General features: G+C 45.8%; 1 protein-coding gene and 1 long non-coding RNA gene across 3 annotated transcripts in view; one reads left to right on the top strand and one right to left on the bottom strand.

Annotated features, from left to right (window-relative positions):
• The window catches only part of RETREG1 (reticulophagy regulator 1), a 131,583-nt gene extending 120,898 nt beyond the window's left edge, over positions 1 to 10,685 (bottom strand). The window contains exon 1 of the mRNA XM_060634383.3: positions 10,349 to 10,685. Within this exon, the coding sequence (XP_060490366.2) occupies positions 10,349 to 10,641 (293 nt within the window). The 5' untranslated portion in view covers positions 10,642 to 10,685. The remainder of the gene's footprint in view (positions 1 to 10,348) is intronic.
• Positions 10,686 to 10,942: 257 nt separating this feature from the next.
• LOC132680695 (uncharacterized) overlaps positions 10,943 to 21,523 on the top strand; it is a 33,196-nt gene continuing 22,615 nt past the window's right edge. For both annotated transcript variants that reach the window (XR_013554648.2, XR_009610669.3), the window contains exon 1: positions 10,943 to 11,384. This is a non-coding gene — a long non-coding RNA (uncharacterized LOC132680695). The remainder of the gene's footprint in view (positions 11,385 to 21,523) is intronic.

The following is a 21,523-nucleotide window of genomic DNA, read 5'->3' on the forward strand; positions in this document are numbered from 1 at the left end:
CTCCTTGTCACTCCTTGTCCCTGCTTCAGTTTTCTCCATAGTGTCCAGCTTCTTCTAGCATTTTGAGTATTTGTTGCCTTTCTTCTGCTATTCCCACCACTGGAGTACAAGCTCCGTGAAAAAGGGAGCCCTATGTGTACATATTTTGTGTCCACTCTTACATCTCCAGCACCTAAAACAGTGGCGGTAGACAAATATTTGTTGAATTTTTGCGTGGAGGTTTTGGAAGAAAGGGTCCAACATGATGGTATTTACATTAGAGTAATAGATGGAAACTGCTTGTTAGATATGGTCCAGATGAGTGCCACTGTATGCCCCGTTCAAGCTCCCATGAATTAACCTAGTACCTAGTACCTAAGAGTTCTTCGATAGGTATTAGTTCTCTTTGACTTTTTAGGTACTGGCCATCCTACCTCCTGCCCCGGCCCCAGACCCCCTCATTCAGGATCCAAGGAAGTTCTTTCTACGCTTCTTCCTGGCCCATGTGTACTACCTCAGTGTGCACAGCGTAACCTTGCATTAGAATTATTTCCTTACTGGGGCGCCTGGGTGGCTCAGTCGGTTAAGCGGCCGACTTCGGCTCAGGTCATGATCTCGCGGTCCGTGAGTTCGAGCCCCGCGTCGGGCTCTGTGCCGACAGCTCAGAGCCTGGAGCCTGTTTCAGATTCTGTGTCTCCCTCTCTCTGGCCCTCCCCTGTTCATGCTCTGTCTCTCCCTCTCTCAAAAACAAATAAAACATTAAAAAAAAAAATTAAAAAAAAAAAAGAATTGTTTCCTTACTAATCTGTTTCTCACACCAGGGGTCAGAATGTGTCTTAATCATCACTGCATTCCCAGCGGCTAGTAATAATGATACACCTCATTTATTTGTACTCATTTGGATCAACCCAGCAATTTAAAAACAGTCGTGCACAACAGGATAAAAGGGAAAAAGGAGAGTAGCAGAAAGAACCTGAGGTAAAGTTATCGCTCAAATAGCATACACATAAAATTGTGCAAAATGACTAAAGACGAGGTGTGTAGTTATTAAAGAGGAAACCCTGATGGGGTTTCTAGGAGGAGTATCAATCTGGTTAAACCAGCCCCATTTCTTAAGTCCTCAACCCCAAGTTCCCGGTGCTAGCGTACTAAAGTCTGAGAAAACAGCCTCACACGGGATCTCACGAGGGGCCGTTGGGTCTAATAATAAGCACATGAGACCACCACTCAAGAAACGTTTGCTAAATGCTGAATACAAAAAAGTCCATGACTATTTTCAGGGAACTGAAGCCTCTTCTATTTTGCAAGGCCTCTCTTAAACTAGCCCCACCCTATCTAAGTTTGGGGAATACTCTCTAGTTCAGCTCAGTTCACCACACCTTTTGAACATCTAACAATGTTTCCGATCCCACGCTGGTTCCAGGCATCAAGAATAATAATTTTTATTCGTGTTCCTCAGGATGGACCCTCAGCGTGAGGCAGGTGAGTCTCCCCAGGCTGAGAGCATCAGGTACTTAGGCCCCATTTATTCCTGGGTTTGTCCTACATGGAAAACCCTGATTGTTATTCTTGCGCGTACAATTATAGCTCTCTTTTTAGGTCTATACGATAATTCGCGCAGAGCTTTCATTAACTATTCCAACCCTCCTGATCTCCGCTATTCCTAAACTGTAAGGCTCTAGAGACCGTGGCATACAATTCAGAACTGCGGTGTACTGTTTCAATCAGTTCACTGAGGCAGCCATGCCTCCTAAACCAGGGTGTAAACTCTCAGAGACAAACAGAGACCTGGGGCTTCTCGTATACCCACTGGGCCCACACCAGGTAGGCCTGGAGTAGACACTCATCTGTAGCTGCTGACTGTCCAGGTGGAACAGAGAGAAGGTGGGGAACATGAACTAGACCAGCTAAGACTAAACAAAATCCCTCCTAAAAGCAACATTCTTCCAACACGGTTATTTTTGCCCTATGGTGAAATCATTAAGTCTGTATTATTATAAAATGGAAGCCCTAATTGTCGGCTCCCACAATCTTCTATTACTCTCTAGAGTAACACAGTAAAAGAAAACACAAACCAAAACAATACTAAATTGGTGGAGAGAGGGCATGGCTTCATGACTATGGTCTAGGCTTATGCTATTCAATATGGTAGCCACTAACCATATGCGGCTATTTAAATTTAAGTGAAATAAAATTACAGTTCTTGAGTCAAACTAGCCACATTTCACATGCTCAACCGTCACAAGAGGCTACCACACCAGGCAGCACAAATGCAGAATATTTCCATCGCTGCAAACATTCTATTGAATAGCACAGGTCAAAGTCATCCTTGATAATTCAGTTAAACTCCTATGAGCCTGTTTCCTCCTGTGTAAAAAGAGAACAGTACCTCCCTCGTCGAGTTGCTCTAAGATTTAAATAAAGTGCTAAATGTGAATGTCCTTAATTTTGGTAGTTATAGTTTGACAAACTATAACTGTATAGTCATATATATATATATATATATATGTATACGTGTATGTATATATATATATATACACACATATATATACGAGAATCTAACAATTGTCAATAATAGTTGCTGCCAAAGGGGGTTACTATCAATTAGAATAAAGAAATTCTTGTCTCAGGCTATGTGAATAGAAGGAGGCTATCGGGGGGGGGGGGGGGGGGTGGGGGGGGGTGGTACACACTGCTCAGACCATCTCAGGAATGCTGCATTCAGGAGGAATACAGATAAACTGAAGCATGGCCAGAAGAGTCTGGAAAACAGTGAGGGAAGGAGCCCAGAATTTCTCAGTTGGGAGAAAAAAGCCTCAGTAGGAATAAGAAGAGAATGCGGCTTGCAACAAAGGACTACTCTAGAAAGGGGGGTGTGGATCTTGGGCATCTGCAGAAGTAATCAAAAGGTAGGTTGACTCAACTCATTATAAGGAAAATATTCACTTAGAGTTGCCGCCAATGGAAATGCTGCCTCATGGACAAGAGGGCTTGTGATCCGGGAAAGTGCTCAAATGCAGTGATTCTCAAACGTGAGTGTGTACAGAGTCATTTGAGGAGCTGGAGAAAATTCAGATGTTTTGGTCCCACCTCCAGGGATTCTGGTTCAGTAGGTGTGGAGTCGAGCCCATAATCTTTGTCTCTAACAAGTGCCCAGGTGACGCCCTTGATGATGCCAGTCAGAGACAACTCTCTGAGAGGGCACGACCCCGATGCAAGCTGGAAGAACCCATCAGCGACGGGACAGGGGGGCTCTTGGAAGCAAGTGGGAGTTGGACTTTGCAACCTTCCAAACCAACTCTTGAGGACAGTGCTGCCAGGGCTCTCAGTGGGTCCCGGGCATTCTAGACAGCACAGACGCCTGGCCTGAGAAAACCCAAAAGGCAGAGTCCCATGTGCCTCTTGCCAGGTATACCCTAGCATAGTCCCCTCAAGCAAATCCCTTTCTCACAGTTTTACTATTTCCAGAAATGGAAGGGAATGTCACCACGCAACGCCAGAGGCCCTGAGGAAAACGGCCTGTGCAGGGACTGTTCTGTATGTCATGGGCTCCAACCGTGGGTTCAAAATGAAATCACATCAGGGTGGCTTTCTAGGCTGCAGAGGTAGAATGTGCCTCAAGAGGATGGCCGCATTGTAAGGCATTCAATTTCAGCACTTCCAGCAAGGAAGTGAAGAAGATGGGCTTTTGGTCCCATCGCTGAACTATCCAAGGCAACTGCTACATAGCCACGCAAGACACGGGTCAGACCTTGCCCCTGTTCTCACTGAAAACAGACATTTCACACAAAGATCTGGACCCGAATTTTTTACCAGTTTTTTAAAAAAAATTTTATGTTGGGGCACCTGGGTGGCTCAATCGGTTGAGCGTCCGACCTCAGCTCAGGTCACGATCTCGCAGTCTGTGAGTTTGAGCCCCGCGTCGGGCTCTGGGCTGATGGCTTGGAGCCTGGAGCCTGCTTCCGACTCTGTGTCTCCCTCTCTCTCTGCCCCTCCCCCATTCATGCTCTGTCTCTCTCTGTCTCAAAAATAAATAAACATAAAAAAAAATTTTATGTTTATTATTGAAGACAGAGCATGAGCATGGAAGGGGAAGAGAGAGGGGGACCCTGAAGCAGGCTACAGGCTGAGCTGTCAGCACAGAGCCTGATGTGGGGCTTGAACTCACAAACCAGGAAATCATGACCTGAGCCGAAGTCAGACGCTTTACCGACTGAGCCACCCAGGCACCCCTCCAGTTTTATTCATAATAGCCAACCCTGAAAAGACCCCAAATGAACATCAACTAGCGAATGCCCAGACAAATTGTGGCAAATACCTTAAGTGGATACCGGGCAACAATAAAAAGGAAAAAAACCAAAAACACAACAGGGATGGATCTCAAAACTTCACACCGAGTAAACAAAGCCAAACAAAGACATCATATTATATTGTATCATTTACATGAAACTTTACGGAAGATAACTCTAATCTATGGTGACATAAAGCAGATCAATCCCCAGAGGTAGGTACTGACCGGAAAGGGAATCAGAGAAATCTTTTGGATTGATGGAGTGTTCTAGATATTTTTTTAAAAAAATGTTTATTTGGGGGCGAATGGAAGCAGGGGAGGGGCAAAGAAAGGGGGGCAGAGGATCCAAAGTGGGCCCTGCACTGACAGCAAAGAACCTGATGTGGGGCTCGAATTCACAAACTGCGAGATCATGACCTGAGCCGAAGATGGACGCTCAACTGACAGAGCCACCCAGGTGCCGTGGAATGTTCTAGATCTTGACTGCTGTATGTGCATACACAAGCATATACATCTGGCTGTACACTGGAAGCGTGTGCATTTTATTGATGACAGTATACTGCAAAAAAGTTAATTTTTAAAAACAAAAAAATGGATATTTTCTGCTTTATTGTGTTCATTCTATTTTATGTTGTGCTTAAAAGTAGTGTCCTTCAGCAGCATGCAAAAGAATGAAACTAGACCACTTTCTTACACCATACACAAAAATAAACTCAAAATGGATGAAAGACCTAAATGTAAGACAGGAAACCATCAAAACCCTAGGGGAGAAAGCAGGCAACAACCTCTTTGACCTCAGCTACAGCAATTTCTTGCTGGACACATCTCCAAAGGCAAGGGAATTAAAAGCAAAAATGAACTATTGGGACCTCATCAAGATAAAAAGTTTCTGCGCTGCAAAGGAAATAATCAACAAAACTAAAAGGCAACTGACAGAATGGGAAAAGATAATTGCAAATGACATATCAGATAAAGTATCCAAAATCTATAAAGAACTTACCAAACTCGACACCCAAGAAACAAATAATCCAGTGAAGAAATGGGAAGACATGAATAGACACTTTTCCAAAGAAGACGTTCAGATGGCCAACAGACATATGAAAAGATGTTCAATGTCACTCATCATCAGGGAACTACAAATCAAAACCACGCTGAGATACCACCTCACGCTGGTCAGAGTGGCTAAAATGAACAAATCAGGGGACTATAGATGCTGGCGAGGATGTGGAGAAACGGGAACCCTCTTGCACTGTTGGTGGGAATGCAAACTGGTGCAGCCGCTCTGGAAAACAGTTTGGAGGTTCCTCAAAAAGTTAAAAATAGATCTACCCTATGACCCAGCAATAGCACTGCTGGGAATTTACCCAAAGGATACAGGAGTGCTGATGCATAGGGACACATGTACCCCCAATGTTTATAGCAGCGCTTTCAACAATAGCCAAATTATGGAAAGAACCTAAATGTCCATCAACTGATGAATGGATAAAGAAAATGTGGTTTCTACATACAATGGAATACTACTTGGCAACGAGAAAAATGAAATCCTGCCATTTGCAGCAACGTGGATGGAACTGGAGGGTAATTTATGCTGAGTGAAATAAGTCAGAGAAGGTCAGATGTCATATGTTTTCACTCATATGTGGATCTTGAGAAACTTAACAGAAAACCATTGGGGAAGAGAAGGGGGAAAAAAGGTTACAGAGAGAAAGGGAGGGAAACCATAAGAGACTGTTAAATACAGAGAACTGAGGGTTGATGGGGGGGGGGTGCGGGGAGGGTAAGGGAGAGTGGAAAATGGGTGGTGGGCATTGAGAAGGACACTTGTTGGGATGAGCACTGGGTGTTGTATGGAAGCAAGAAATGGGAATCTACCCCAAAACCCAAGAGCACACTGCATACCGCATATTAGCCAATTTGACAATAAATTATATTTAAAAGAAAAGTGGTGTCCTTGATTGCCTCTGCGAGGAAACTGGGTAGCCAGGGACAGGCGTGGGAAAGAGATCTCCAGGCTGTTTAGCCTTTTGTACTTTTAAACTTTTGAACTGTGCAGCGGTATTAGCGTTTTCTTAAAATAAATAAAATTTAAAATTAAGAGAGACAATTTCAAAAACATGTCCTCTGTTGGTAAAATGAGGAAGACCCAGCCCTGAGACTACTGGGCTGGTGCCCAATCTATTTCAGGTTGTGGAAATCCTGCTTCTCGAGACAGGCACTATATGGGGTCTACATTTGATCAAGCTCCTCTGAGCCGTGAGAGCATACCATTTCTTAAGCATTATTTAGCATTCGAGCATTTTTCATAAAATACATCATAGATGAGAACACATGCACAGGTTTAAAATAATTAGAATTTTAATGTCATGTAACTACCACCTGAGTCAAAAAATAAAACACTGCTTGTGCCCCAGAACTTTCTATGTGTCCCTCTGTGGTCATACCTTCTCACTCTTCCCAGGCATAAACATTTTGTTGATTTTAGGGATAAGAGTGTCTTTCTAATCTCCTATGTGCATGGCCCTAATCAATACTGTGTAGTTTTGCACATTCTAAAACTTTCAAGAAACTGGATCGTCCTACATGTATTGTGTGATTCTTCTGACCAAAGTGATGTTTGTAAAATTCATCTATATTGTTGCCTATAGCTGTAGTTTATGTTCATTGTGATATAGTCTTTTATGATAGGAAAACATGTACCAAAATTTACTTACCCGTTAACATATTCACGGACACTTTGACTTTTTTTTGGGGGGGTCCCCATTGTCTATAGAAAAAAACAAGTTCAAACACATGGTCTGACATTCGAGGTGACCACTGCCCCCAAACATGTGTCCCAAACAACTAGCCAGTCTCATCTCCTTATTTTCTCTACCAACCACTGTGTGACTGCATGAAAACACGAAGTACAAGTTCTTAAGGTTGGAATGCTTTTGACCGTATGTTAGATCTACCCCAATCATTCCTGTCCGTCGGGGTCTCGTTCAAGCATGATGGCCTTATGAAGAGCCACAAGCTCTTCCATCCACTTTGCTGTCACTCCCCCCAAACTCCATCAAATGAACTATCCTCTTTCTGATTCTTCTCTTACGCTTCCTTCACACAACTTTCTGTTATACCCATTGGTTACAGGCATCTCTCAGACTTTGTGCTCCTGGTTCACAGCACGAAAATCTTGCAGATTTTACACATGCAGGTAAAAAATGTTAGAGCTTTTGAGCCCAAACTCAAAATCATGAAAGCTACAGCTCACATCAAGTACTAAACCATTCAAAAAAAAATATTTTTAAAAAGTGAACTTCCACAAAAATGAAATAACACCAATTAAAGAGAAAACATCATCACCATCGCTTAAGATTAGGGTTCCTTACTTTGAACGCTGATCTGTTTTTCTCATGAAAAATACCAAATTTGAGAATCCCCAGGACACAGAATGTTAGAGCATCACATAATTTAAGACCACTTGATCAGCACACTATTTAAAGAATACGGTGACTGTGAAAATTGTTTTAACCCCAAAAGCAACAGAGGGGGATAAAACACCAACAGTTTAATAAAATTAATAAATGGGTCAGAAATTGCAATTAGTAAGTATTTAAGAATTTAAAAAGCAGGACAATTATCTTTCTGTCAAAGAAAACATGCACAGAATGTAGATAATGTAAACAGGAGAAGAAATAAAACAGAGAAGCAGAAAGCTGTAATTGGACTGAATGCCTGGCCACTGTTTACCTGCCCATCAAACTCATAAAAATAGATGGGGGTGCCTGACTGGCTTGGTAGGTAAAGCATGCAACTCTTCATCTCAGGGTCATGAGTTCAAGCCCCACGCTGGGCACAGAGCTTACTTAAATATTGCTTTTAATGGATGGAAGACATCACTCCAAAAATAACACCAAATATGCCTTTCAATTACTTTATGCAAAAAAACATTCTCTTTAATGGCTGTTATTAAAAATATATCAGAAAAAAAATGTTTACAACTTACACTCATTAGGCTAAAGTTGTTAACATAAAGAGTTCCTACAAATCAATAGGAAAAAGCCCAATAGCACAACTAAAAATATGGACAAAGAAAAAAATACATATATATATACACAAAATATATATATTTATAAATATATAAATAGATAATGCAAAGAAAAGATAATTATAATGGATCTTGAACATGAGAAAAACTGCTCAATCCCAGAGAAATGCAACTTAATGCCAAACTGGGACACGCTGTTTCACCTACCTGCTTTTTAAGATCAAAAAGTTTGGTATAACACTGTTTGCAAGAGTAGAGAGGAACAGGCAGTCACCCATATTGCTGGCTGGAGTTTAAATTAATAGAATTCCAAGGACATTCTACAATGATATCCATCAAAATTACACATGCACATTCTCTTGGACCCAAAAATTAAACTTCTGGGACTCTTTCCTACAGAAATGCTTTCACATATGCAGAATAATGCGTGTCAGAGGCCATTAGCTCTAACACTAAAATAGCAGAAGTTTGGAAATTATCTTGGTCCATTAGGAGACAGGTTAAATAATTTGTAGCATCCTAATGATAGAATCCTATGCAGTTGAAAAAGAATAAGTGATTGCCAAGACATAGGAGAAGAGGAATAGCCCAAATAGTATCTCACAATTTGTGTAGAATATTGCCTATTTGCTAAAACATTCACAATCTGGAAAGCTACAGAGGAAACTGTATCCTTGGTTGCCTCTGAGAGAAAACTGGGTAGCCAGAGACAGGCATAGCAAAGACAACCTCAAAATGTGTATCACTTTGTACCTTTAAACGTCTGAACTACGAGGCTATTACCTTATTTTTTAATAATAAATAAGTACAATTTGAAAAACGAGGGAAACACAGCCCTGAGATTATTTGACTGTGGCTCCGTGTAGCATAATACAACATATCCTCCTTATTTGAGGCCTTACAAAACTTTATAACAGGATAAAGAAATTTGGAATAAACAGTAGAAACACACACAGCTAGGATACCCAAAGTAAATTCACATTCAAGGACCCTGGTAAGATATCGCTCATTTTAAGAGGAAACCAGGACTGGTACAGATCAGTAGAGAAATCTTCAAGTTGCTCTGGTTAACAAAGAAAATGGCAGACTGTGTATGTTTTGGTTACTTTATATCCTAACGTTAAGGTTAAGAAATCTGTGTCCTGTAACAAGGTATCTCCTGCCAAACCCCTGCTTATCCTGCACTGGTGTGGATCATGCTTGTTATGAGGACACAGTTGCAAACAAAGAACGCTTTTCTCCACCCCCCATCAGACTGGTAACAGAGGAACGGCACGTCCTTCGGTGAAGGAGTGAGACACTTTCCCTGTCCTTACTGGTGAAGGGCTCTTTTTGGAGAGACAAACCTGTTGATCAGGGGCTTTTCCGAGAACATTCCTGTGTATTCTATCTGTACTTCACCTGAAAATACGACTGTTTTCCACACTGTGCACACCTGGGTGGCGGGGGGAGGGGGTGATGTACCTAATCCACCTGTTTGCCTCCTGTTTTCTCATCAGGGAATTAAGAGAGTAAACCCAACCCTCCAGGGAATGGAAAAACAAATCATTCAGTGCCTATCAGGTGGCTGATGAAGGCGGCGCAGTCTTGAGCGTGTACCTAAGCTGGTCCACACGCCTGCTCGGGGTGCGAGAGCGAATACAAGTTCAAGCACGTTTGCACTGGCATGGTTTTGGCAAGCAGGTGAAAACCCGTGAGTTTTCGAAAGCAAAGGCCCAAGTTTCCGGGCACGCTCGGCACACCTGTAGGTACAGGTGCTTGCGGGCCAGCCAACCGCCTCCCTTGCCAGGGTGGATACACACACGGAGGGTGACAACTGTGTTTGTAGCGAAGCGCTTCTGCAGGAAAGTTGGTGTGTGTGTCTACCTGTTCGAGAAAGGTGGCCCCGAAAGTGGGGCAGGGCGGACACTTCCGTCGCAGGGTTCAGCGTGCACAACCCCCCCCCCCTCCCCACACACACACACCGCGCCCGGGGCGCCCCCTCTGCCCGCTCCCGGGCGCCCCAAGGTCACCTGCCCTCCTGGGCGTCCCCACCCAGCCCGAGCTCTCACCAGAACAGCAGGTTGGCCGCGACGAAGCCGAGCAGGCTGCGCAGCGGCCTCTTCCAGCTCAGGAGCTCGTCCGCGCGGCAGCCCAGCCACAGCACCGGCTCCCCCAGCAGCCAGGTCACGGCGGCGGCCACCCCGCCGGCGGCCTCCTCCACCTGTCGCCCCGCGACGACCGCCACCGCCCCTTCCTCCCGCGCCTCCTCTCCCTGCTCCTCGGGGGGAGCCCGGGGCGGCTCCGCGGCAGCCGGGGCCGGGCATCCCTCCGCGGCGTGCTCCGGGGGCTCCGGGCTCGCCATGTTCGGCCGCGCTTGCGGGCGGGGACGGGCGCGCGCGCGCGGCGCGTCCGGGTGTCGGCGCGGCGAGGGCGGCGGGTCCCCGCGCGGGGCGCGCACCGCGGGGCGCCGGCGGCTGGGTGCCTCGTGACGTCAGCCCCGGCGGCGGCGACGGCGGCGGGGGCGCCTCCCGGGGGAAGTGGGTGCGGCCAAGCTCGCGCGGGGGCGGGGCGCTGGGCGGCGTCCCGGGGAGCGCGCGCGCCCCCCTCGAAGGCCTCGCCCGGGACCCGGCGGAATCAACCGGGCATCTTGACTTCCTCGGGCCGGGGCCGCCGCTCGCCCCTCCGCCGGCCTTGGAGGGCGTTACGGGGCGCCCCTTCCGCGGGCAGCGGATGGCAGCCCAGCGCCTTTGCGGGCACCGCCTGGACAGCCTGCGCGGAGGTCTTTCTTTTAGTCCTCTGGGAATAATGTGATGCTAGACATGCTGGACTGAGAAAGGAAAAAAAAGCAAAACACAAAAGCAAAAAAAAAAACCCCATTTGGGTCAATGAAGGAGCGTCAGGCCGCAGCGACGGGGGAGGGGAGCGACTTAAGCAAAGTCCGCTGCCCCAAAAATGCACGTTGGTCTGTGGGAGGTGCAGGTGAGAAGCCAGAACCCAGGCGGAGAAGGGACCCTTTGCGCGTGTCACCTAAGGTTTGGCAAGCCTTGACTACGGTTACTTCTGAGTCACTCTGGTGTCCGTGTCTCCACAGCCATCAGAACCTGGGTAAGGCGGCTGTGAGGGGTGACAGGCAACCCTGAGACCGCCCACACCGGGCCTGGCCCTGGCATTGCAGGGTTGAGTTGGGGGGGGGAGGGGGGGAGAGGCAAGCAATGTCATTGTTATGCTCGCTTTTCGCCGGTTGCATTTTTTTTTTTTATGTTCTATTCTTCAATCCTCCTGTTCTCACTTTTCTCTAGAGTAAAAATTCCCCTTCCCTCTCCGGGGCATTCTACCGGCAGGGAATTAGGGCTGCTTCTATCTTCTTGGGGTTCATACTGGCCACCAGCCCGCTTTCACAAGATGCATGGGGCTCATTCCCAGAGCAATTAAAGCCTGTTGTTTCAAGGGAGCCTCTGGGGAATGCTCGATAATGCTCACCTGGGCCGTCATTATGTTTCTATCTCCATGGATACGTATGTGAAAATTCATTGATCTGTACATTACGGGTGTGTGTGCTTGGGCGTTTAGATGACACACCTCAAGAGGGTATATTCCTAGAGTTCACGCAAGGGTTTCTTGAACCCCTACTATGTGCCCGAAACGCTTTGCTAAGCTCAGTGGCCACGGGAAGCTCATGGGCCAAGGAGGGGCTAATTACAATGTGATAACCGCTGTGGTGGAAATAATTGCTGGGTGCTGAGAGTCTTCATTTAAATCAAGCTACCCCAAATTAGGGAAAGAGCAGCAGAGTCAGGTTTTAGGAGCTCTTTGTAATAATGGCATCTGCCCTGAGTTGTGAGGAGGAGGGACACAAGGTGGTGGGCGGGGGGAATAATTTCCGTTGGGAGATCAACATGAGAAGGTGTGCCGTTACAGATGGGGGTGCACACTTCCTTGTGTACACCTGCAGGGTGCACTGAGGCCTTGATGATCCGCCGGGGGTAGAAAGGTTGGGGTTTTCCAGAAGGCGGTGCAGGATCTCTGGCGCGTCCGACTTGCATTTGAAGAGAAGCTGACAACCGGATAGAAAGTGGCCAGGGAGGCAATGAAAAAGCACCGTGGAAAACAATTCGGGTGTTTTTTCCGCGGAAGAAAGACTACCTTTTCCCACGTGTTGGTTCGCTCACTTGGCCCTCTGCTGCAGAAGCTTCTGAAAGAGAAATGATGCTTTATTGTGTAATCTAGCCTTTGTTTAGGATGGGGCACAGCCCCCTGGGGTACGATATTCTCGTTTTCACTAGACTCTGCAGCTGGAGGGGAACATGCAGGGCAGAGCAGGTCATCCCCATTGTCCAGACCGGTGGGGAGGTGCTCCCAGAAACATGAATGTGATTCTTCACATTTCTTCTTCTCCCCCTGAATTCTAACTATTGCTGCGAGGATCTGTGGAAGTAGTAAAAAATGTGGACGTGGCACATGAAAGCTAAACTTTGGTTTCTCTATGTGGTTTGCAACACTTACTATATTTAAGACATATCAGGATGCTTGCATGTCTCAGTCAGTGATTAAGTGTCTGATCTCGGCTCAGGTCATGATCCCTGGGTTCATGAGTTCCAGCTCCGTGTCGGGTTCCTTGCTGACAGTGCTAAGCCTGCTTCTCCCTCTCTCTCTCTGCCCCTCCCCTGCTCACGTTCTCTCTGTCCCTCTCAAAATTAAAAAAATAAAGAGAGAGTATCTCTTATATCTTATTATGCCTACCGCAGGCTATATGAAATCTTTTTTTTCCTCTCTCTTAAGATTGCTACACAAAAATGCTGCACAAAACTGTTTGCGAAAAAACCTGGCCTGATTGCCCTAATCTGCCTTTTTCACCTCTGACCTCTAATAATTGCTGACAATGTCACAGGAGTAGAACGTAGACACGTAAATAGGTGCTACTCGGTGTTTTTCTTTGTCTAATTGTCTTTGTGATGCTTCAGCAATTTATTCATTACTAAGATTGCATAAAAATAATACTTATGATTACACCAAACCTTGTCCCCTAGTTTCAAAAACTGTCATGTTTAAAACTCATTTGGGTAACCTCACTGTTCAGGATTCTCTTATGAATTTTGAATCTCTGTATATTGGGAACAGAATGGTGAACACCAATGAGCAAGACAATTTGAAAATATGTATCCGAGGAAAATGAGTAAATTGGGAATGTATGGAGGGATGGTGGGGCGGGGTGTAGGAGGAGAGAAAATAGTTGAGGCCACCGAATCTAAGAGATTAGAAAATCACTTTTAGAAAATAACACAACCCCAGCAAAGAAAGCCAAAATACACATAGGAACTCTTAAAAGAGTCTGCTCACTTTTGTCTTCCAAAAGTAGCTGGAAAGCTTGTAATAGGAGAGAAAAATAAGGAATAATTAATTCTCACTTCAAGATCGACATAGCATCAAGCTAAGCCTAAGAATGAGCTAGCAGTGCCCCAGTATTGCTTTTTTTTTCCTTAAAATGTTTTCTGGTAGAATCCTACAGTGAGCCCGTGACCAGTCATATACAAGGAGCCGTGCATACATGTTGTATTATTTATTCGTCCAGCAAAGAGACGCTTTTGTGTTGATAATATTATTGAAGCAATTTTACCTTCCTATTCTCACCATATCTAGTCCTTATTCCTAATTTTCCCTAATTTCCTTGTCACTGAGCCAGGAGAAGTAAGCCCAGATAAATAGGAACAATATTCCAAAATGCAAACACATAGGAAATGGAAAGGAAAACTGTACCCGGTTTCCAAGGCACAGCTGATAGAAGGAATTGGTTATTTCTGCTTCGGGGTTGACTGTTGTGCTTATAAGAATTGGAATATCCAAACTAGAATAGTCTACACTTGACAAGTGTCTGTCAGGGACGTGCTTACTGGAGATGAACAACCTTACATCAAGATGGTGGCCATCTGTATACCAGCTGGGGCACCCAGTTTAGGTATCGCTCCCTGGTGCTACACAAAAGAGGTTTTCAGGACTTCGGAGTGGTTAAAGAGAACTGAGGTCACACTACCATAAGAGTGTATCCTGAAAAGGTACAATCTGTCTATGGCAGGTGCATGTACATGGGTAACAAAAATCACTCCAAGACATTAGCTTCCAAGCCCTTCCCACTGGGCTAGCAGTCACACCCAAATCAGCAGACGAGCCACTGCTCTGGCCCTATGCCGGAGACACCATCGAGGGGCCGTGACTGTCGGTTGACCCACAGACTGGACCTGGGCAACTGCAGGCTCCCCACCCCCTCCCCTGTCCTTGGGATGTATGTTTTATACATCATCCCCACAGTGCTAGCCATTTCAAGGATACAGTCTTGAGGGAGTCAGGTGTTGTTGCTTATCTGGACAGTGTATGTGACTGAACCCAGTTACGGCCTGTTTACAGACTTAAGATTCTGGCCAGTGGGTGTGGAGATCTTGCCCAAGACAAGCCCGGTCTGTAAGGCCCCCGCCTGCTTAACCTGCCACCCAGCCCTCTGCAGTGGTCTGCCTCCTCCTCCAGTCTCTCCCTGCCCTCCGTGGGTGTGTACAGAGGTGGGGTGTTCAGATTTCACCTGGGGAGCTCCCAAGGTTGTGAACCACCACCCTGGTCTACAACCTCCTGTGGGTTTTTTGTCCCCTTATGGTCCTGGATCTATCTCACTGCAATTCTACATCATTCATCCCATCTTTCTTCTTTTAGTGATCATGAAACGTTCATTAAAGGCTGGTTGTGGGCTTCTAGTGAGAGAAACAAGGCTGCTTATGTCCATCCCGGCGCTTAGGTCATGGGCAAGGGAACCTGCAGAAGGTAGCCAGGTGATACACAAATCCAGGAGGCAGAAGGGAGGCCAGCCTGGCCCCGGGAGGAAACCCTGAGCAGTCCTGAGCTAGAGGACCAAGGGGGATGGGCCGGTGGTTGCTCAAAAGGGCCTCCTCCTATGTAGTGATAAGGAGTTTGAGCTTTGGGGTCATCGGGGGGCTTTCAACAGGACAGTTGAAGGGCTTGGTTTGTGTTTTAGAAAGGTGTCTCTGGACAGTGGATGAAACAGAGCCCGGCAAAACCGCTAGAAGAAACTTCTTCCTTGTCACTAAGGTGGGAACATGTTTGGCCGCGTCAGGAGGGTGCCGGATACTGAGGTCTGTAGTTCCGAGGGCAGCAGGCTCCTGGCCAAGGGGTGGACCCAGGCAGAGGGGGTGGCCAGCAAGAAACTCATCTCAATGCGTTCAGAGGCACCGGCCACAGCGGATGGACTGCGTATGGGATAGAAAATATATTGAGGCTTTTGGGTACGCAGATCAGATGGAGGAGAGTTTTGAGCACCATTCTACAAGCTAAGTCCCTAGTCCCGCGAGCAATGGAGAGTTCCCGAAGTTTGTGGATGGATCTCTTTCTGTTGTTTGTTTTTACCAAGAACGTCGTAGACTCAAAACACCAGTCCCCTGGGGTCCCAGACACTCCAGCTTGACCTCCATTATCAAAGCAAAACTGTGGTGTGTTCGTCTTCAAACCCAGGTCTGTAAATCAGGCCTCCAGCCTCCAGGGGTAATCTCTAAGCCAGAATTAGATCCGTGGAAAGTAATGAAAATAGCTGTGAGAGTCATAGCCCACGGACATCCCTTCAAAATGTAACAGCTTGTTACCTGTTACTAATTTTAGCTCACTAGAAATTAGGCACAAAACCTGGTGACCCTTTAGGCTGTGATAGTGGCCCAGGGCGTGTTGAGAACACGCACGCAAGGCGTGTCGCCTGTATCCCTCAGGCCGTGTACGACTGGGCACAGCTGGGTGTTTACAGCCAGGCGTGTTCATGGGGACCCCGAAGCTTTACAAGACTCAGGCGTCTTCTGAACCATCAAAGGAGTTTTAGGATTTAACACAGTTCAGAGTTGAGTATGTTTGCAGCCAATTCACTGAAACCGGATGGTTTCTCTGTACCCCATTTGCATTCTCCTTTGCTTTCCCCCTGCCCTAAGCCAGAACTACCCCCAAAACCGGAGGCAGAGTCCGGGCTACCTGGACAAGAGTCTGGCTGGGACTGAAGGCCATTCTTTCTCTAGGGAGAAGATACATGTGAGCCCAGGGGTAGGCTCTGCTTCTAGGGCTGGCTTTCTGCAGCCCCCCACTTCCCCTGGTGTCGGGCAGCAGGATTTCTTACAGAAACTCTGCCAACAGCTAGCATCCAGCATACCTGTAGACAGTTTATTCTCCTGTGGATGAAGTTGCTCTCGCTCTTGCCCTATCAGGAAGGGAGGTGGACAGAGTTGGAGCGGAGAGGCTCCTTCTGCAAGAATGTCCACCCCAGTGGGTTCCAGAGAGGGCCCTGGCCACACACCTTGTAAATGAAGCCTGTTCCGCAGGACAAGGGGCCATCACACAGACATGCCCACCACCCCCAGCCGGAGAAGCAGCATTTACAACTGCCTTTTCAAGTACAGTAACCCACAGTCCCAAAGACAGGAAACGCTGGAGTAAGTTTTAGTCTGGTCTCTCCTTTATTGTCTCCACCTGGAGTAACCATGTGTTAAGCCCGCCCAAAACAGTGCTAGTTCATGCGTGCTGTCTGGCATGGTTATTTTTAATTTTTTTTCAAGTTTTATTTATTTGAGAGAGGGAGAGAGGGAGAGAATCTCAAGCAGGCTCTGTGCTGTCAGTGCAGAGCCTGATGTGGGGCTTGAGATCATGACCTGAGCCCAAATCAAGAGTCGGATGTTCAGCCAACTGAGCCACCCAGGAGCCCCTCTGGCATGGTTATTAATAGCACTTTGCTTTCTTTCTCAGAAGTGTCTTGATTTGATCAATAAATTATATGGACTCCCCATCTACCTCCAGGCTTTCGACAATCGCTGAGAGCACTTTTTTTTTTAAGTATCTGAAATTTATTGTCACATTGGTTTCCATACAACACCCAGTGCTCATCCCAAAAGGTGCCCTCCTCAATACCCATCACCCACCCTCCCCTCCCTCTCACCCCCCATCAGCCCTCAGTTTGTTCCCCGTTTTTAGGAGTCTCTTATGCTTTGAGCCCTTCTTCTTAAAGGCTCTCGTGCCCATATCCCTCGTTCTCCAGTGTCAGGGCCTCCATGCCTGCTCAAGCTGCATCGCCTGCTGCCAGTGTGCCCCCTCCTCTTCCAAATCCAGATCTTCTCAGGCTGTGTTCCTCATTCTTGGAACTAATGAGGGTTTTCAGTGAAAGCCAAAGAATGTGGAATTGGGGGAAGAATTGAACTGGAGCTATCCATGAGTGTAAGATCATGATGTGATATTCTAGCCGTGTCCATACAAAGAGCCTAGAATCAATGGCACCCCATGGCAGTGAGCTCACTTGGAGACCAGGTGTTGCTTTCTGTTTCCTGCCAGAAAAGAACAGCGGCTCCTTAGAGAATTGGCTGATACTGGGTCTACGTTAGGAACATCTTGTGTGCCAGGAAGCAAGATATGTTCAAAGATTATTTAAAAATCTGTGTCACAGGGACACAGAAGCCAGCTTTGAAAGGGAACCCACTTACCAAATCTGGGAAACTTTGAGGATCAAAATAATCATCTTGGTAAATGATGATATTGAGTTAAAAAAAATCTTGTGGCTCCATAATGATACTCAAAAGGGCTAGGAGGGAGGCTCTGCTTTAGAAAAGATTATAAGTTAGTAAGTATAGACTGTAGATTTAGAAAAGCACCATTTTGTTAACTCTCAATGTAATCAGTGATTCAGGCAATGGTCATCAATGACCCCCTGGGAAAAAGACTAAGGAAGATGTGTTTACATTTTTTTAAGTTTTTTGTTTTTTATGTTTGAGAGAGAGACAGAGCTCAAGCAGGGGAGGGGCATAGAGACGAAGACAGAATCTGAAGCAGGCTCCAAGCTCTGAGCTGTCAGCACAGAGCCTGACATGGGGCCCGAACTCACGAGCAGTGAGATCATGACCTGAGCAAGAGTCGGACACCCAACCCACTGAGCCACCCAGGCGCCCCAAGGAAGACATGTTTACATGATCTCACAGGTTAGTTACTAATCACACAGTGTGTCTTTGCATTGGAGATACCTCCACCTTATCTGCACCTCATCAAGCTGAGCATCTCCAGAAGTGGGACAATGTGACCTTGTGAGTCCCCTGACCTGATGTTACAGGAGGGACACAACAAACCTGGCTGGAAGCATTTGACCTGAACCAAATCCTAACAGAGCAACGTCCTACGTTCTACAGGTCAATTGACCTGGATCTTCAGGTGTTTGGTATCGACAGAGGAACAGTTTGAGGAGAAGAGATGTTGACAGCCAAATCAATGTGTGAGACTCGATTGGATTCTGGGTCCAAAAAAATGCCATCGAAGACATTTGGAGGAAAAATAAGGAAGATTTGAGTCCAGATTCTATGCTAGATGATTTTATTGAATTAATGTTGCTTTTCTTAGGTGGGATAATGGTGTTCTGGTGACGTAAGAGAAAGTCCTCCTTCTGAGTGGTACAACATGCGGTATTTGGGGGTGAAATGCCGTGATGGTGTTTCAGCACTAGGGAAGTATAGATAGAGAAACAGAGAGATGGGGAAATGGGTGTGGTGAGATGTTGGTGAATCTGTGTGAGGGGTATCCGGCTGTTCATTGTACTGTTCTTTCAACTTTCCTGTGGGTTTGAAATCTGTCAAAAGAAAAAAGAATGTTTTCTAGAAGACTGTGAGAAGATAGGAAATAAAGTTCTTATAGTTTTCATTTTTTTTTTTTTAACAGACAGTCCCCTTCTCTTTCCTCTTCCTCAAGACTGTGACCTTCAGCGGTTTCTTCTTTGCACAAACTCTTGCTTGACTTAATATCATTGTGACAACCCTGAGCAAGGGAAGCCAATGATGGCAGACACATTGTAGCTACAGGAAATGAGATGTTTCTGTCTTCTCCAGAGAACTGAAGCTTTTCTTTAATTCACTCTTCTATTGAGCAAGAGCCTATGTACTAGGTACTTAATCTGTGTACTGTGTCCATAGTTCTATGTACCCGATCCTTATACTTTGTACGAGATCCTATGAGAGGCACCATGAGTGATACAAAGATCAACATCAATATGGTTTCTGCCTTCAAAGGGCTTAAAATCTAACACACAAAAATTGGCTCAGTGGACAGTTTTTGAATGGCTGTTATGAGCTAAACAGAAGACCAGGACTAGGGATCTAATTTTATCTATCTATCTATCTATCTATCTATCTATTTTTTATTTAGTCCAAGGTAGTTAACATATAGTGTAGTATTGATTTCAGAAGAAAAATTTAGTGGTTCATCACCTACATATAACACCCAGCACTCATCCCAACAAGTGCCCTCCTTAATGCCCATCGCCCATTTGGCCCATTCCCCTACCCCAAGCCCCCAGAAACCCTCAGTTGTCCTCTGTATTCTCTTATGGTTTTCCCCCCTTTCTGTTTTTACCTTATTTTTCCTTTAGGGATCTAATTACTATTGTTACTATTAAAATCTATTAGTATCTATTATTATACACGGTCCCTGCCATCAAGGAGCCTCTTGTCTTTGAGAAACACAGACACATACATCAATTTCAAGACAATAAGACTAGCGAAAAGATCTTTATCATTGTCTAAACGCTATGACCAAGCATCCAGGGACAGCTTACGAACAAAGAGTACATCTGAGTTAAGGCTTGAGGAGTAGGTCGGAATGTTTTCAAAACAAGTTGATAGGCATTCCAAGTAAATTGAATAAAATATGTAAAAGCGTGAAGGTATGAAATGACATGTTTGGGGATCCACAGGTGCTAAATATAGCTAGAATTTGGGGTTTTTTTAGAGAGGAGTCAGAGATACGGAGCTGGGAATAGAACTTGGACTTGTTGATAAAGAGCTTTCATGTTACATTGAGGGGTTTGAGCCATATTCGTTAGACCGTGGGAGACTTTGGTGGTGTAAGTGTCACGATCAGATTCTTAGGTGACCCTGGTGGTGGAGTAGCTTGTGGATTGGCAGGAGATAAAGCAGAGAGACTGGTTAGGAGACTTTAAAATAGTCCAGGTGAGAGATGCTGAGAGTCGAAAGCAAGACAGGGGACAGGGAGGCAGAGAAAGGGTAGCGGCAGGAGGCATGTTGTATACGGCACCAGTAGGGCTTTGGTGACTGAATGGATGTTGGAAAAAGAGGGAGAGGGGATTGTCAAAGATAACCCTGTGTTGGGGTTCTCCAGAGAAACAGAACCAATGGTGTGTGTGTGTGTGTGTGTTGTAGAGCTGGGGAGGAGGGATTTAACGAATTAGCACCTGCAGTTGTGTGCACAGGCAAGTCTGAAACCTGCTGGGTAGACTTGGAGACTGGAGATTCAGGCAGGAGTTAATGTTGTAGTCTTGAGTCTGAAGGCAATCTGGAGACAGAATTCCTTCCTACTCAAAGGATTTCAGTCTTTTCTGTTAAAGCCTTCAACTGATTGGATGAGGCCCACCCATACTATGGAGGGTATTGTGCTTTTTCTCAGTCTACCGAGTTAAATGTTAATCACATCTAGGGGCACCTGGGTGACTCAGTTGGTTAAGCATCCAACTCTGGATTTCATCTCAGGTCCCGATCTCCAGTTGGTGAGTTCGAGCCCCACATCAGGCTCTGCGCTGGCAGCACGGAGCCTGCTTGGGATTCTCTCCCTCTCTCTCTGCCCCTCCCCTGCTCGCTCTCTCTTAAAATAAATAAATAAACGTTAAAAAACAAAATAAATGTTAATCACATCTAAAAAATCACTTCACAGTGACATCTGGTGTTTGACCAAAAAGAAAAAAAAAATGGGCACCATCACCTAGCCAAGTTGACACATAAAATTAAGTGTTGTCACACCTCATTGTGCCACTGCTAAAATATGATGTAGAGGAGAAAAGTTGAGAACAAACTTAGAAAAAAAAACCCCATCAATTTAGAAGGTGTTAAATTTCAATTGGTCATGTCTAATGGTCAATTAGAATATAGGAGACAGATCTTCCCTTCCTTTTTTTTTAAAAATAGATTTTATTTTTAGGTAATCTCTATACCCAATGTGGGGCTTGAATTTACAATCCTGAGATTAAGAGTCACGTGCTGTACGGACTGAGCCAGCCAGGTGCCCCGTTAGACAGAGCTCTCTAATGGGCCAAATTTAGAGATCTTAGTGGAAGCCATGGGACAAGGTGAGGCTGTTCCACAAGAGCCTGTTCATTCATTCAGCAACAGATGCCTCCTCTGTGCCTCTGTGAGCCAGACGGCAGACCACGGTGTACTCAAGGTAATGTTCCT

Source organism: Panthera onca, chromosome A1, assembly GCF_046562875.1.
Source record: "Panthera onca isolate mPanOnc1 chromosome A1, mPanOnc1 haplotype 2, whole genome shotgun sequence".
NCBI lineage: Eukaryota > Metazoa > Chordata > Mammalia > Carnivora > Felidae > Panthera > Panthera onca.